Below are 17,424 nucleotides of genomic sequence, written 5' to 3' on the forward strand. Positions count from 1 at the left end.
TACATGCACATCAAAATACGTTCCCAACAAAACGGCTCAGTGAGAGATGGGAAATTTTACTTGTGATGTATCATTTGCTAAGATCAAAGATAAAAATTAAAGATGAAACCTTAAGGCTCACCAGAAAGTTTTTTTCAGAAGTGCCATAGTTGTACCCAGTCGTTTGCACTCTTGGGCTGTGATATCATGCCGGCACCGTATCTCATCACTGACAACAAAAAAGTTTGCTCCAACTCATTTCCCCTCCTGTTTTCTTATATGTTTACATGCAATAATAAACCATGTTTGAGAGCACCATATTAGCCAGATTAAATGCAGGGAAACAGAGGAATTAAGAATGGTGACTTTAGGAATTGGAAAAGGGAGTGCTGCAAATGGAGGACTGTGGTGATGACTCAGAATACTTGTGAAAAAGCATCAAGCTCAGGGTGTCCTGACTGAGTGCAAAATTTTTAGGGTTTTTACATGTTCAATGAAGAACATAGGAAGTATGGTTTTATTTGCCATAATGCCTGGTAAATAACTATAGGTGTATGCAAGGGACTTTGCAAAGATTTAGGAACACTTTGTAAATGTTAATTAAGTTTGACAATAATTGAAGCAATTATATATTAATAGACCTAGCTTAAACATACCAGAGAAGCTATTTGCCAGATGAGCTCCCATGCCAGGCCCGGGAGAAGAACCAGGGATTTCTGTTTCGGTAGAATTCGTTAACGTCTTGTGGCCATTAGCTGTTCCTGTTCCTCTCCCCTTTTACTTCTCTTCACATTCCCAAGAACACCTGTACCAGAAAAGGTCTTCCCCAACAGTGAAGAAATTACTAGACTGGTAGTATTTGCTAAAGATCTTTCCGTGTGCGAGCCGGTATGAAAGCAGTCTGAGGTGTGGCTGAGATGTTCTTTAGTGCTTGTCATGCACGGTGCTGAAAGGTCCTGTGGGAAACATAGCAATTATGGGACAAGTTAGGGCAACTCTTAGGGTAGTTGGAATTTTTCCAGGGACCAAACTGGCCTGTGGCAACTTCAGAATGGAGATAAATACATATTTCTTGCATTTGCTTTCTGCTCTGTATTACACCTGAAAGGAACTAAGCTGCCTGAGAGTGGCTCAGTTTCCTACTGTTGTCAGTGTTACCGTGCTGCAGAGGAAGAACACAGCTGCACAAATTACTGTACAAGCAAGTAAAAAAAAAAAAAAAATGCTGTCTGAAGCAACGTATAATTGTAAAGAGCTAACAGCTGAAGACAGGTAGAAGTGTACAAGGTTACTTAACTAACGCACTGTGCAGAGTTTCCTGATGTAGCCCCACCAGAACTACTTCTCAAAGCAGGAGCCTCTAGAAGCACTGCCCCAAGCCAACCAGCTCCGTACTGCAGCACAGAGGTAGCTGTCATGCCATACTGTACAACCCCCAACATTGTTACCATCAAGGAACAAAACGCACTTTTTCCCTCCTGTCTTAAAAATTCACTTGTAGAAGGGAATGAAAAAACTTTTAAAAACATTTACCTTGTAAATCACTTCTCCATCCTTACCCTAGCCCTGTCTAAATAAATAGAGGATACTGATAGAAGTGATAGGGAGCTCATTTTTTCTAGCCACAAGATAAGATAAAGCTAAAAGTAATAATATTCATGCCGTGCTTTTCACTTTTTTCCTGAGCAGAGTAGTATATCTCTTGAATCTACTACCAACTGCAAATGCCGTGCTGACAAAATTCATCTCTGTGTCAGAAGACTACACTGTACAAAGCTATCATGCATTAGTTTCGTATTAGATTTTCTCCTTGCTGCAGGATCAGCCCTCTACTTTATGACTACTGACACATGAAATAAAACACAGTGACCATAAAACGTTTGAAATCAAGTCAGATTTTATTGTATAATGGACTTTTATCAGAGTGGGAGAAAACCAGGGCTCACCAAACCAACTGCTAGTTAGTGGTTATGGAAAGAAAGTCAATCTGCAATTAAACTATAATGGTGGTACATTAAATAGGAGTGAGCAATGGTAGTTAAACTTAATTAAAGCTGGAAATATTTAAAATATTGGTAACAGTTTTATACTGAAACCATATGATGAGTTTCGGCCTGATTAATCTCGGAAGGCCCACTGCTGTACAGCCCTTCAGGCAAAACACCTGCTGAGATCTATATGCTTCTAAAGAGAGATTACGGACACATTTTAAAGCTGATAAAGACTGTCTGATTCAAGCAATGATTACACAGCCATTGCTCAGTTCTCTGAGATACGGTTTGCATTACCTTTTGATGGGGTGTGCCTCTCGGTGGCAAAATAGATTTTGGATTAAATATTTATTTACACGGACCACTGGATGCAGTTATGGCATCCTTTTGTGACAATTGTCTTGGATTTTCATGTAATGATCGTGTCTGGGCATGGAAGGTCCAGAGTGTACCTGAAACCGTGTTTTGTGACACAGGTTCTGTGATCGCCACTGTATGGCCTTGTTAGACCGCCTGAGGCCCGAACCCCTGGCTGTCCTCTGTCAGTTATTTATGCACACTCCGAGGCACGGAGAGACTAACCCAGTCAAGCTGGCGGAGGATCCAGGACGTGCAGGGAGGAGGTCTGGGCTGACCCTCTCTCCAGCACTGCTGCGGGGAGAACCGCAGGGCCACGCCACAGCCGGCACCGCGGGCGCTCGCCTGCACCGGCGCCGTCCTGCTTGGGGCGTTGTGCAGCGCAGGGGGGACGTTCAGCCGTCGGGTTTGCTGGGCTGGCTGCCCCCTCCCACCGGCAAGGCACGAGAGAGGATGGCACACCTCACGCCAGCTCCGGAGGGGCTAAGCGCTCGCTCGGGGGCTGTTGGAGCCGGAGCCTGCCTCGCACCTACGCTGACAAGCAGGGAGCAGCGTTGGTAGCGGCCAACCACAACCACAGCAGCTACACCTGTGTTTTTACTTTGGCTTTCACCTGCAGCTGCAGCCCTTCCTCCAGCAACGCCAGCTGAACACCAAACACCACGCACCGCCTAGCAAGGCTCTCTTGGAGCTAGGGCAGACTCTGGCTACAACTTATGCTGGCAAGAACAGCAAAAGTATTCTGTGTCGAATAACACTCCGTGAATAAAATTCTTGTCCTGGGCAGGAATATGGTCACATAACCATGGAAATACTGTGCTTCCTGAAATGGCATCTCGGAGGCAGCTGTTAGTTTGCACAAACCCACATCTTTAAACACGTAAGGTTGCATGAATATGCACTCAAAAATGCTTTCAAAGCCCAAAGGTGCGATTTCTTTTTCTGACATAACTACAGTGTATCCTTCCATATCGATGTACCTGTAATAGCCTGGAAGCACCCCACAGTCTGCAACGTGGAAGTGGACGCGGTAACCTCAAATGCAGCGTAGGCATAGCCAGTGTATCTGCTTCATTCTCTAGGCACAAGTTAGCGTTTTTTCTAGCAGCATCAAGACATCAATTACATTGCATCAAAGAAGGAAAATGTTGCCGGTCTAATCTGTCCCAGTGAAACCCAGAGAGTACAGTTTTAGTGAAACTTCCAGAATACCAGGGAAAAGAAAGTAGTGCTACAAAATGCCAGGAATGTTGCAAGTTCTATAAAAGTCTTCTCAGTTAGCAAAATCTGATCAATTGAAGTGTTTGCTTGAAGAAATAAAATGGATGGTTGGGAAGCACTTTCCTCTCATCATATATACTTCAGAAAAGTAAGACTGAGAGAATAATACATTTTTATCCTTGGTTGAAGTATGTCTTCATTTTTTTTCCCAAAAATACATTTAACTGGATGCTAGTTTTGAAAATGTCATCATGCCCCAGGATTGCTTTCATAAATATGAAGAATTGTAGCCATTGCCAAGATGTGCTTCATTCCTATTTTTGGGCATACTTCGGAAGTTCATACTTAAGCAACATTTGCTGCTCCCAAGGGAAGTTGTGCTTAGGTAAGGACTGACACTGAACCTCATCATAACAGGATTTTCTGGATTTCTGAATCTCAACCCAAGTTTACAGCTAAAGTTTTGAAACTAGTCCTTACAATGGTCCACAGCAAAACCACAGAGATGAACAAAAGTGAAATGTGGGTGGAAAATCAGACTGTGTTGACATTTTAGATGTTGTCGTTCAGGCCCATCTCAAATTTAAATGTGCAGTTCAGAGGGACTGGTTCTACTACTGCTCTTACTCCTCCTTTACCACGTAGCTTTGTGGCAGCAGTGGGATACAAGTTCTCCTACATTCAGTACCAGACGTTTAAAGCATTTAAGACAAAAGAACACTGCCATTCTCAAACGCATAAAGAAGCATGTATTTTTACACTTCGGAAAATGAGAGAATATATATGGAGGTAAGAAATCAGTTGGTTTTAATTGCAACCAACAACTCAGAGACCACAGACGCGCCGTTTACCCCGTGGCACGAGGACCCTGGGTGCAGTCCCGCAGCAGAGGGGTGACTGCCGGTGCTGGAGGCCAGTGCTGGTGCGGGGTAGCTCTGTAACCTTGGGTCGGATGGCTGTGAAAAGCTGGTGGGCACAAAGGAGCTGCGTGAAGCCTCGCTGGAAGCCTGGCCCCCTTCCCCCGGGAGCTGCGTTTAAGCTCCAGCTCTCGCCCCAGGCCCTGACGTACGCTGCGTCTCTGCCTCCTGTTCCTGACAGAGTCAGAGCCCTGGTCTGGCCCGAAACCTGCTTTGGGCCGGTAGCCACCGTGGCCAGCCTGAGGCCTGAGCCCTGCCAGGGGATGGCTCTGCTCGCCCCGCTCGCCACCGGGCAGCGTGAGGGCCCTGCCCCAGCTTGCCTCGTTGTCCCCTCGGCCGGCGGTCCGCCTCCCCTGAGGGAGCAGCAGTGGCAATCCCCACTGCCCTGATCCCCGGGCGGCAAACAGGGTCCTGTGAGAGCCTATGTTGTGGTTTGAGCCTGGGTGGCAGCCAAACACCACGCAGCCACCCTCTCCCCCTTCTGTTCCAGCAATGAGAAAGGACAGATGAGCCAGGCTTGGGGTTAGAGATAGGACCGGGAGGGGAAAATCCCCCTTTTATGATCACGAGCAAAAGGCAGACTCGTTAGGGGAAGAAAAAAAGAACATACATGAATTACAGACACTAACAACACATAACGGAGTAGGACAGTGAGAAGCATTGCCACATCTTGAGAACATCTTCCCCCCACCCCTCCCTTCTTCCCGGGCTCAGCTCTGCTCCCGATATCTCTACCTCCTCCCCCAGTGGCGCAGGGGCAGGGAATGGGGGGTGCAGTCAGTGCTGCCGCTTCTGCCATCTTTGGTGAGGGGAGCTTCTGGAACTTGTTCCTCTTGCTCCATCGTGGTCCCCCTCTCACAGGAGACAGTCCTCCACAAACTTTCTCCGACACGAGTTCCTCCCACGGGCCGCAGCGTTCCCCACACTGCTCCGTCATGGGTCACCAACTTTCTCCGGCTCGATTCTCTCCCACGGCTGCAGCCCTTCCCGAGCTGCTCCGGCGTGGGACTCCCCCGCATGCTGCAATCCTCCCAGCACTGAATTACAGCAGCGGGGCTGCCTTTTCCCATGAGACCCCGGCCTTCTTCGGGCACAGAACCTTGATCACCCAGGCAAAAAACACAGGCCGTAAATCAATGTCTGCTCCACCGTAGATCTACATGGGTGGCGGTGGGGGACACCCTGCCGTCTCCCCACAGGATACAGGGGGGTCTCTGCTCCGGCACACCTCCCCCCTCCTTTCTTCCTCCGTTCCTCCACTGACCTTGGTGTTCATGCAGCTGCAGCAACTCCTCCTCACAAGTCTCACTGCCCGTCACCACGTCCCTTCTTAAATACATTATCGCAGAGGCGCAGCCGATTGGCTCAGTTTTGGTGCAGATGTGGAGCTGACTTGGAGCTGGGGGAGCTTCGAGAAGCTTCTCACAGGGGCCACCCCTATAGCCCCCTCCCCTGCTACCAAAAAACCCCACCACTCACTCAACCCAGGACAGCCCAGAAGAGCATCTGCTTGATACCACGATCCTTGAATAAAAGTGAATTGTTGAGGCCTACAAATGAAGAATGCTGTTTTATTAAACAAAACAAGCTGCTGGTCACTAAGTTGATATTATTTGAGCTGAGGTTGTGCAGCCTTTTCCTTCCAAGAGGGTCAGGCTATAGAGCAGCATTTAAACTAGTTTAAAAACATCCAACACGTTGAACACAAGCGGGCAGCTAAAGGGAGTGGACCAGAAGCCTGGTTACAGATGATGTTTAGCTCGTGACTCTCACTTTTCCCCAGTCTCCGTTTCCTACGGGTGTGAGAGCCGGCGGCCAGAGCGAGCGCCGGGGTGGGGGCTCAGCCACCGCCGCCGGGACGGTCGCACAGGGCCCTGGGGTCGGGCTCTGTGTCCGTCGTCGCCTCGAGCGCAGGCACGCTCGCTCGCGTACCCACAGCACGTGTGTTCTGGAAAACCCGTAGCAGAGGATAACGTTGGTAGGCAGAAGCACCCCCTATGCGGAAATTTTTATTTCAATAGGAATTTACTTCTCAACAGGCTGGTTATTGTCTTTAAATGCTGGCAATGAATACAAGAATGTTTCTGCTATGAGTCATAACATATTTAAAAAAAAAAAAAAAGAGAGAGAATTATGATTGAGGCATCACAGACACTATGGTTGCTCTGTTAAAAGCAGATTAAAAGGAGTCCGATTCTGCTGCCACAAATTTAAATTTTATCACTTGGGATTTTATAGAAAAAAAGTGATATTCTATTGTTGCCAATATTATGACATATTTTTCTTGATTTGTCTATAGTGAAATAGTCCCCCAGACCTACAATGTGGATAACTGAGTTCTCTCAGTGGAAAGATAGAGGCTCCAGAGGGGAACAAAACTCCTATTCATAATTTGACTCTAAGAAATTTTGTCTATTCAATGTGCCTGTGTAACAAATCTGTATGTTCACTTCTCTAACCATTTCCATTCTAGACTGTAGAAATGGTGAAATACCTAAAATTTGGAATAAAATACTGCTAAATTGGTACCTAAAGATTGTTTTATGAAAGTCCTAACTGCAACTCAATGGATTAGGGTAAATGAATATTAAATTCCTTATATATATGTGCCAAAAGGCACCTGCAAACATCAAATGAATTAGTGGCTACAGAATTTATTGGGAAGTAAACTAAAGATCTACATGCATTCAATAAATACCAACGAAAAGTTAGAAGTTGTTCCGAATAATTCTTTGCAACAGGTTGTTTTTTGAATTAAATTTGTGTGTATATGTTTATATAACAATTTATCATTTAATTTCTGACAACTATATTACATTTTCACTACAAGAAACTGTTACTCATTTGTATTGCTTCAATTAATTATTATGTCCATATGCTTTCTTTAAAGATCCCATCAGTACACATCCCACCAGTACCTCAACCTCTTCCTGCAAATAAAAAGAAAGCAAAATAGCAAACTCAATCCCTGTTACTGGTCAGAGCCATAGGATGTGAATCCAACCTTAGTTTTCAAAAATTTCCTCAATTTTAGTTGCTTGGATTCATGTGGTTTTGTTACTGGTTTCCCAGTTAGATAACGATGTGTGACTAAATGCTTTTTCTTGACAGTGGGCTATCTGTTGATCATTAAAACAACTACATTTAATTTAAACTGTCCACTTCAGAACCCACAAGATACCCATTCACAAAGCCAACCTTACTGCCTTCCCCCACAATCTACCGTACTTTTCTCACTGTTTCACTTGATTTACAGTGCTGTTACTTTCAGAGCTGTATTTATGGCTCTTATCTCATTGCAATTTTGATTCTAAAATGGTATAATTCAATCTAACTTGGAAAAGCTGGACAGGCCATCACTGTAACCACAGCACAACTGGGAGAATCGGTGCACCCTCTGTATTCTGAGAAACAACCTTCACGCTCCCTTGTTTCGGCCGATGCTGAGCTACCAAAAAGGGCGACTCAGCCTTTCCCACAGGAGACACAAAGAGCCGGTTGCAATGACCCCACCACGTTGCGCGGGAGCTTTGCAGGATTTGTGGCTGCTGCTTCAGCCCCTGGCACTGCAGATGCACATCTTTTCCCCAGTGAGGCACAGGAGATCAAGGCTTGGCAGGGGAGAGGGAAATGCCTGAACCTCTTTTTCCAAAAGTCTTGGTGCTTCTCCGGCACAGAGCGAGCGACAGGTCTGAACGACAAAGCAATCTGGTGAAAACAGACCCTTGTGCAGCGTAGACCCGTAACAGAGAGTATTTGGTCACAGCTGCTGATGGCTGTAAGTATGGTCTGCTTTAAACTGCATGTTCAGCAGCACCAACCCAGGTAACAAAAGATTCTAAACTATTCTAGGCAAGGACAGTAATTTATGCTTTGCAGGGTAAAAAATAAAATCAACCATGACTTGGGGTTTTATCCTAGAACACAGATGAATAATAACATTTTTTTCATATACATAATCATTTACAGCTATTCCTCCCAAATACGAATTAATATTTGCATCCATATCAAACCAGAAGGTGGACAGACAAGTGAAAAATATGATCTGTGACAACTGCTAGCTTGGCTTCTTTCTTTTGCTGCACGGCGTTATCGGTAATAGATACGGGAGGTAAAGTTTCAACTATATGCCTTTGGACGGGAGCACTTGCGAAAATCTTCCGGGAAAGTTTACCACGAGAGGGAGCTCTCAAGCAGCCAGACAAGTTTGTGGTTTTTTTTTGTTGTTGGTTTGGTGTTTTTTTTTTTTTTTGTTTTGTTTTGGTTTGGGTTTTTTTTCCAAATGACAGAGGAAAAGCATGTCAAAATTAGGCAACAGACAAAAAAACAGTCAGTTTAATTCAACAATGTAAATGCATACAATTCTTTATGAAAAAAAAGAAAAAAAAAACAAAACAAAACCAAAACACTTTAAACTGTATGTATGCAACTTTATGTATGAATTAAACTATATGTATGTAAGGAAAAGTATTTTTTCTTTTTGAAGAACACTGCAGCTTCTGCTCACCTGAGAAAACCTTTCTTGATCAATACTGGTAATGTAGGAGTTACTCGAGTAATAAATGGCTGCTGAATCTGGTCCTATTTATAGCAGGGTTTGCATTACAGAAAAAAAAAAAAAAAAAAGGCAAGCCAAACCAGAGACCAACAAATCAAATCATACATGTCTCCCCTTCTCCCTTCTGCTTCCCATGCAGTGAGAAGTGGGTCGCTCTATGTAAGTTGGGGCAAAGCCTGCCACTGCACTGGTGTCACTAGGATGAATATCAACACCCTGCCTGGTTTGGAAAGTTGTTTCTCTGTAATGAGACATGTAACATTCTGCATGGTTTTTCACATTCTTCAGTGCATTCACTGTTTTGCCAGCTTCCTGCAGATAATAAAAATGCTGTGACTTGTTTTGCAAGAACAGATATTTTGCCAGTCCAAGGCCAAAATACATCCAGCTACACATCCCTTGATACTGCTGTGCAGTACACTGTGTGCTCACTAGTTTTTGCTTTTCAGGTCAGATGAATCAAGTATTTTGTATCCTTTCCTAGTTCTTCCATACTGCTGTTACAAACAGTAGCATGACAATACAAAGGTAATTGCTTCTATATTGAAATAGTTCTCATAGGTATTTTAACTAGGAGTTCATTCAGTTTCTTAAGTTTAACAATTTAGAAAATTTTGTATTGATGGACTATTCTGCTGAGCTATTACATCCCAGATTTCTCCAGCATGACACAAAATCGGCATACAGTAACATTATACAAAGATTTTATACAGAACACTGGCATATCATATTTCATCGCAGGAATTTAAAGATAGAAAAACATAACTGATTAAGGTTTAGCAAACTAACCTGCTGCACAAAACTGACGGAGTCATTCTCTGGACAAACCACACTGAGATACTTCTACCACCAGAGAGAAACATTTCTGCCACTGTACAAAAATGACATAAAGGACACGAAAGTATGTGGCAGTGCTTTCAGTAATTATAGAAGACATGATAGACTAACGTGCTAAAAGAGAAGGGGCCACTTACACATTAATTCTGACACTATTTTCTTGATCTGTTACTAGTATTATTTGTTACCCATAGTTCTCACTTGTTCTTCCTTCTCTGTATCACATGTTCAAGAGAATTAGCAAATGCATCATTAAAGATTTATCAGGATTAATTATTTAATTGCAGTATCTACATGTTGGAACATATTTGGCCATAAGGAAACAATTAATGCCTTGGAGTAATCCAGTAAATTGGGCATCAGTCTGACCCACCTCACCCCTCATTTCTGCAGTCAGATCTACTCAGCACGTACAAGAAGAATACCAGACTACTAGTTCTGACTTCTGACTGCTTTACAAACAAGCATATGAAAGCGATCTGTATGAAATATGTGATTTCAAGAAAATCCATGGCATCAGCCAAAATGTAGAAGAGTTCACCAAGTACATTTTTAATACAGTTACATCTAATTTAATCTTTAAGGCCTTGTGAGGAAAATGGGCAGTGTTTCAACAAGCTTGGTACATATATTGCAACATCTTCATCAGAAATTTCCTTTGTGAATTAACTAATCTAAATTCAGAAGCTATTTTCTTTATTCTGAAACTATTAATCTTGGAGGAATTCAAATGATTCTTAAAAGCTATCAGCGGTGGTAAATTCAGCTTGAAAAGATACACGTCATCCTTCTACAATTAATTTAAGAAAAGATGTAAAAGAAATACCTAAACAACATGGATAACAAAAAATGCCACATTTCTGCTTAAAATAGCACAATATGACAGTATTTTACCTCCTGACAGCGTTAAGAAAAACCCTGATGTACTGATCTCCAACCTAGAAACAAACAAAAGCCTATGGTTATTCCAGAACTCATTAAAAGGAGGTGGTGTATGGCTGAAGGACACCACATCCAAGATGTGATCTGGACATTTGCTTCAAGCCACCTGGGGTGGAACACGATGCAGAAGTGCCATCCGGCTGCTGAGGAATCCGACAGGAATGTAAGGACAACTTTCTCACAGATTTCTTCAGTGTCAACTTAGGCTAAGTCAAGTGTAATTTACGGGAACTTTCTGAGTGACTCATATTTAAATTTACTCTATTTTTATTATTATGGCCCGTGCTTGCTATTTGTGATGGAGACCTTTTAATCAGAGGGCTTTAAAGGGATTTTTATGGTTCCTTCACTGATGGGATTGCATCTTTTGCATAGGAAGGATTTTTTCAGAAGGGGAAGTCAGTCCGTGGAAGTAGATTTTCTGCTGGAATGACAAGCAGGCTCGCTACAGAAGATCAATAACTGGGTTTTGCACGAGGTCTCAGTCTGTTAAAGCTACTGCTGGGGAAGGAAAGAGGGTAGAAACAGAGTCTGAAAGACAGTACGTGCTTTCTTACCAGCCACAGGAGCGAAGAGCACGTCAGAGGGATCCCCAGCCTGTTTCTCTGGACGATTCTCGGCCTTTTCCAGAAGAGGACGGTACACGCGGTAATGGCACAGCACACTTGTACGGGATGGGGGCGTAGGAACAGGTTCGGTGTGCAATTCAGGCTGGAAATGCACCTCGCTGGATTAGTGTCATTTACCTCAGCTCCTGCTGTAATTGCTCTGCTTGCTAACAAGTCATATTCGGAAGACTGAAGGAAATTTTGATTCTTGTGCTCAATTATGGGGCTTAATTGCTCTACAAAATATTACACATTGTACAGATACACAACAGTAGAGGATTTACGCTCACATGCTTGCATATCAGAAAGAAGACTGCATTCCAAAGGAAGCAATCTCCTTAACTGAGAATAAGATGCTTTAAAAGATCTTTGGCTTGAGTGAAAATGCTTTCATTTTGGAGCCTAGCACACATCCCTAGGTATAAAGTCCACTAGAACTTTGTGAGAACATCTAACAACAAAGCCACGTCCTTTGTCCAAGCTGGGGGACTGCTCTAGATTCCACATCAGAATGCTACTCCTGCCTTGCTAAAAGAAGAAATGAGTATCCAGAAGCTCTATTTGCTAAATCAAAATGCTATTTGTTTGCGGAGGAAAAAAAGATCAACATTTATTGATCCCACAAAGAAGACAATTCTTTTCAGTGCTAGGATTTCAAAGGAAATTGCCTTGATCCTATCAGAAAACCTCAGCAATAAAAAGGCTACCAATTTTCTAGTGTTGTATCAATGCCCATACAGTATAAAGGCAGTAGTGCTGGGAGGTAGTGAAAGGATGAAGTACAGTAGTCTAATCGCCTGATTTTACAGCAAGGCAATTATTTTCTCCTGTGTTTTCTAAGAAAACATTTATTACATGAAATGGAAAAAAACAACCAAAACACATACCCCAGCATGGCTTTTCACCCTTAACATAACTTTGTGATGTCATCTCTGGGTTGACAAAATAGTTTCAACATTTCAAGTGTGTATCTTATTATACTTTACCCTTCTCCTCAGCTTCAATGCTATTCATAGCAATTAGATTACCTAATCAGTATATTTGCTTTGAATCAAGAATTCAGAAAAGCTAGTGCCACGAGCTTTACCTCCTCTCTTTGTTTAGGATTTTCTGTCTTAAGAGATTGACATTAACTTGGACTATAATGAAAGGTGAATTTTTAAGTTACTTGGATTTTTTTCAGAAAGTTTGGTGGACTGAAACTGTTTACAGTCCTTGATATTCCAAGAGTCCAGTATCATCTACTCAGTTCTTTCATATTTAGCCCATCTTATTAGATCAACAGTTAGTTTTAAAACTTTTACAGTGAGAGCTACTTGCAACACCAGTGAATCAGATTCTAGTGCACTGAAGAAATGTAACAGCGCTATTTTATTTTTCTGATATTTATTTTTCTGTTTCCAGCTGTTTCTTCAGTCCCATTTTCAATAAAAGCAATTAGTAATCCTACACCAAGTTTTCATATTCTATCTTCGTGAATGGCATTGCACACACAGGACAAGAACTATTCAGCTCCATCCAAAATTACAGTTCTTTAAATGTGCACAGGGAAACCCACTGTGAAAAAACGATGAGCAGTTCATCTTTTTATAAAATAATAATCTCAAAGTACAATACATACATTTCTGTTTTAAAGGCATCTATAATCTTTAATCATCTTCATTACTGTAATGCCTAGGGCCCAATCAAGCACGGGATCCTGAATTTGCCACATCACATCAAAATCAACAAAAGGCTGCTTGTGATCTTGTGTTCTGATATGTCTGTGGATGGTGATCTCTTTTTCTTTTGTCAGATAAATTCCCTAAACCAGCCCTCTGCAAGGTCACACAGATGTCAGTGCACAGGACAGAAAGGAAGTGCAGAATTCCTGAAAGCAGCATTTGTGAAGAAGCAGGCGAGTAGGACCACTGCAGCACCAATTTAGTTTGGTTTATGCTGCTGTGAAACTGCAATTTGCAGGCGTGGTTCCTCAGTCAGTTTATACCTGTCTAAATCCTGCAGCCAAGGGAGTACCTCACTTTCCTGCAGACTCACCCTTCCGCAGCATTACGAATAATGAGGCAAGCACGACAGCCAGACTGTGCAGTCTTGAAACTATGCTGAGCTTTCATGACACAAAGGCTGTCACTGAAAGAGAACCCACCAGCCCTCGTCTCCCCCATCTAGCTTCTGGCTGTCTGCTTCTACTTTTCCTGTTCCAACTTTGGCACTTGCTTAACCCCAGAGTGAGGCAATTTAGGAATCTGAATCAGCAAAAAGCTCATTCTATGAAAAGGAGAAAAATAATGAAAATAATTATCTCCCTGAATTATGTATATGAAGTCAAATAAACACCAGCTGTGGTGTAAGAAAGGGAAGGATTGTATACAATGACAGGAGGGAAAGAAAAGGACTCCCCTGTGTCAACAGCAGCTTGCAGTTTGGTGTAATATGAATCCTCCCAGTATCGGAGGGACAGCAGGACATCGCTGTCCACTGCCACTGGCAGGAGATGTTACACTTCCCATCTGCAGGGGATGTTACACTTCCCATCTCCTGAGTCCTGTGCTCCTGCCCGTGAGCCAGCCCAACTGACCGATACCAGCTCTGTCATTTAGCCTGTTAAATCAACCCAAAGTGGTCAATGAGCGCAGGGGACAGGAGGGAGCCCAAGCAGAGCAGCTTGGGTGGGAGGAGGGGGAAAAGGACCTCCTCTTCTTTTTCCTGCGTGTGAAAACTGCAATTGTACTTCCAGAGGCCTGAGAGACCACACGAACACCCTGCTAGGAGAAGGTGGGAGGGAGGGAGCAGAAGAGGACTACCCTTCCCCAAACCTCAAGGGGCTTTGGATCAGTTTAAACTGACCCTTAACCACCACCTCAAGACACAGCCCCTGCACCCTCTGTTTCAAATAAAGTCAATTCCTGGTAGCCTGCCCGTGGGCTTGCTACGCTGCAGTTAACTGCGCCCTGTTAGCTCCCTGCTGGTCTCTCCACCTCAAACCAAGGCAGAGATTTGGGCGAAGGAGGCTGCAGGGCACCACCTAACCGAGCCGGGGCCGCGCTGGAACGGCGGCAGCTTCATTTCTTCCTCCTCCACTTCTGCAGCGGGGCTCTGCGCCCCACCGCCCCACAGAGCTCCGCTTCCCGCGCTGCCCCCGCTCCCACAGCTTCCCCGCTCCTCCCCGAGGCCCACGCCTACCTCAACCCTGCGGGGGTGTGGGGGGGCGCTGAGGAGAAAAGCGTGGCGAAGGGCTGCAGCCCCCTCCGCAGCGGCTCCTCGCCCGCCTCCCCTCAGCGCCGGCCCCGGGCTGGAGAAGAGGGGAGACACCCCGCCCGCAGCCCGCCTTTTCCCAAGGCAGCTTCCCTCAGTCTCCCCGCCGGCAGCCTGCGCTCCCGCCCTTTCGCAAGCGAGCCGAGGCGGGGGGGAATCGCAGCACCCATCGCGCTGTTTCCCTTGTTTCTCAACGCTTCCTCCTCCTCCTCCTCCTCCTCCTCACCTGCCCCCGGGGTGGCACCGCGGGGACGGGCAGCAGTGCGGCGGCCGCGACTGCGCATGCGCCTCCTGCCACAGGGGAGAGCCCGCGGCGTGGGGGGGGGGGGAAGTGAAGGACGGACACGCAACTTCCACGGGACGGCGGCGCCGCAGGAGGAGTGGGCGTGGGGGAGAAGGAGTGGTGGGGCGGCTCCGTGGGGACTCGCCCGATCCCAGCCCACGGTGAGGGGGCCGGCGGGGAAAGGGAGCGAGCGAGCGGCGCTGAGGCCGGCCGCGCGAAGTTTGGAAGGTGCCCCGCTGGGTGGAGGAGGAGGAGCCCGGAGGCCGCGGCTGTCGGGAGCATGAGAGGTCCGCCCCGGCCTCGCCGTCTCCGTGGGAGGACGGGCCGGTGCCCGCGGCGGTGAGAGGCGGCCCAGGGATCGCTCCTCGGCGCCTGCGGGCGGGAGGAGCGAGCGAGAGGCGGCGGCGGGAACCCCCCTCAGCCCTCTCCGCTAAGGTGCCGGCGAGCCTCCTCCGCCCCGCCGCTTGTTCCCGCTCTCAGGCTTCCCCGTCTTCCCTTCCTGCTTGCGGCTTCAGCCGGCGGGCGGGCTCGGGGCGGAGGCCGGAGGAAGCCGCCCGTGGCCCCGGCCCTGCGGGGCGTGTGCGCATGGAGGCGCCGGGCACGGAGCCGGGGCGGAGAGGGCGCGGAGCGGCTTCATGAGGGCAGCGGCCTGGCCGGGCCTTTCCCTCCCCCTGTCCTGGCCGCGCTTCCGACCCTGAAACCGGCCGGCTCGTCTCCGAAGAAACTTTTCCGCAGCGGCCGAGGATGGAGCCTGCCGGCATGGATTATTTCTGCGGCCAGGTCCAGCAGAAGGACGTGGGCCGCAGGATGCAGGTCGGGCAGGAGCTGCTGGAATACCTCAGCGACCCGGCGAGGTCCCCCGACCTGGAGCAGGACCAGCAGCGCCTCGACAAAGTGATCGACGAATTGACGGGATGGGTCAACTCTAGTAATTTTAAGGTAAGGCTGGCCGGCGAGGCTCGGTACGGGAAGACCATGATTCATCATGGTAGGGAGGTACGGAGCTCCGCGGATTACTTTTTCATCAGATCAGAGTCGAAAGAAAACTACGTTTCTACCAGTTTTTATCCCTCCCCCCACAAAGGGGAATTCATAAATTTTGGGAGGGGTTGGTTGTGACTTGTTTCTATTCTCCTGTCCTAAAAGAAGCAGTAGTGGGTTTTTTTGGTTTTGCATTACCGTCGCTTAAACGTTTTCGTACATAATATTAAAAAAAATCCCAAACCCACACAACTATTTTACATACTCGGATTTTGTTTCTTATTTTGAAACAAGACAGGTGGTGGGTTTTTGTTGTTTGTTTTTTTTTTTTTTTTTTTTTTTTATTACCGCTCCCATCCCATGGTGTCTGTAGTTGGGTGTAATGTTTCATGGGATTGCCATTATTCTCTGTAGGCCGTAAAGAGTGCAGTTTCACCGGGTTTGTGTTACACCGTGTGTTTTATACGATTTAATGAATAATTTTTTGCTCGGGGTTCCTATTGTAAGTTTGAAATTGTTTATATCGTCTTTAGGTGACTTTTCTGTACGTGGGAAGTTATATAGTATCTTTACGGCAGCCCAATGATGACTCACGTTTTGCCTTTTTATTTATTTATTTTTATTGTGCGTTTTAGACTGAGCTACAAGAAACCAGTGATGACTCCTGCAGGCTTCTTCTGTAATATTTGTAAATTTTTCTGGCGTCGGTCAGCCGATACCACGATTGACACCGTAGTTTTGTTACCAAGGGCAAGCGTATTCGCATTAGCGATTTTTTTTAATTTTTTTTTTTTTTTTTTTTTTTTTTTTTTTTTTTTTTTCTTCCCTTGCCCGCTCTGCTGCCGGCGGGGGGCAGCGTCGCTCCGCGGTGCGGAGCTGGGCTCTGTCAGCCGGGCGAGATCCGCCCTTCCCTCTGCGCTTCGTCCCCAGCCTCGCCCTCTTGCCTTCGGAGCTGATTGCTTTACACTTTGATCACCTGCACTTAGTGTAGTGAGGTTAGTGTCATTTTTTTTCTGTTCACTTGGGCTCGGGAGGCAGCGTAGGGGGGTGACTTGTGCGGGCGAGAGGTTCATGAAACGGGCATTTTTTCACTCCGTTGGCTTTACAGTGCTGTGCACTTGCCAGTGTTTGCACATAGCGCAGCTGAGTTTGAGGTCTGAAAATAATAAGGCTTAACTCTATATGTACTTTTTTTTTTTTAACCATATTTGTCATTAAAGGTCAGGTTGGCTTGAGGAAATAATGTATACAGGTATAATTTATTTGCTTTTAAATTCCTCATCTGAGGGCAGTTGGTGATAATTGATAACTGTGAAACCTAGACAGGTCTTTAAATACCCTTTTGTGTAAAGAGGACTGGATACTTACTTATCTCGTCAGGGTAATGTAAAAGTTTATTCCTGCACTTCTAAATTGACAAAATTGGGCATTAATACTTGAAATTTGTTTTTCAAGATGTATTTTTCATACATTTTTTTGCCGTTGATGTAAGGTG

General features: G+C 45.6%; 1 protein-coding gene across 27 annotated transcripts in view; it reads left to right on the forward strand.

Moving 5' to 3' along the window:
- Positions 1-15,096: 15,096 nt before the first annotated feature.
- Positions 15,097-17,424, forward strand: part of CLASP2 (cytoplasmic linker associated protein 2) — a 152,943-nt gene continuing 150,615 nt past the window's right edge. For 11 of the 27 annotated variants that reach the window (XM_032997389.2, XM_032997397.2, XM_032997390.2 and 8 more), the window contains exon 1: positions 15,099-15,887. In XM_032997389.2, coding sequence (XP_032853280.2) covers positions 15,693-15,887 — 195 coding nt within the window. In that variant the 5' untranslated portion in view covers positions 15,099-15,692. Of the gene's footprint in view, positions 15,888-17,424 lie in introns of all 27 variants that reach the window. The other 16 variants (XM_032997384.2, XM_032997387.2, XM_032997391.2 and 13 more) reach the window with 4 other exon arrangements.

This window comes from Tyto alba, unplaced genomic scaffold (genome assembly GCF_018691265.1).
Source record: "Tyto alba isolate M040663 unplaced genomic scaffold, T.alba_DEE_v4.0 Super-Scaffold_46, whole genome shotgun sequence".
NCBI classification, from domain to species: Eukaryota; Metazoa; Chordata; class Aves; order Strigiformes; family Tytonidae; genus Tyto; species Tyto alba.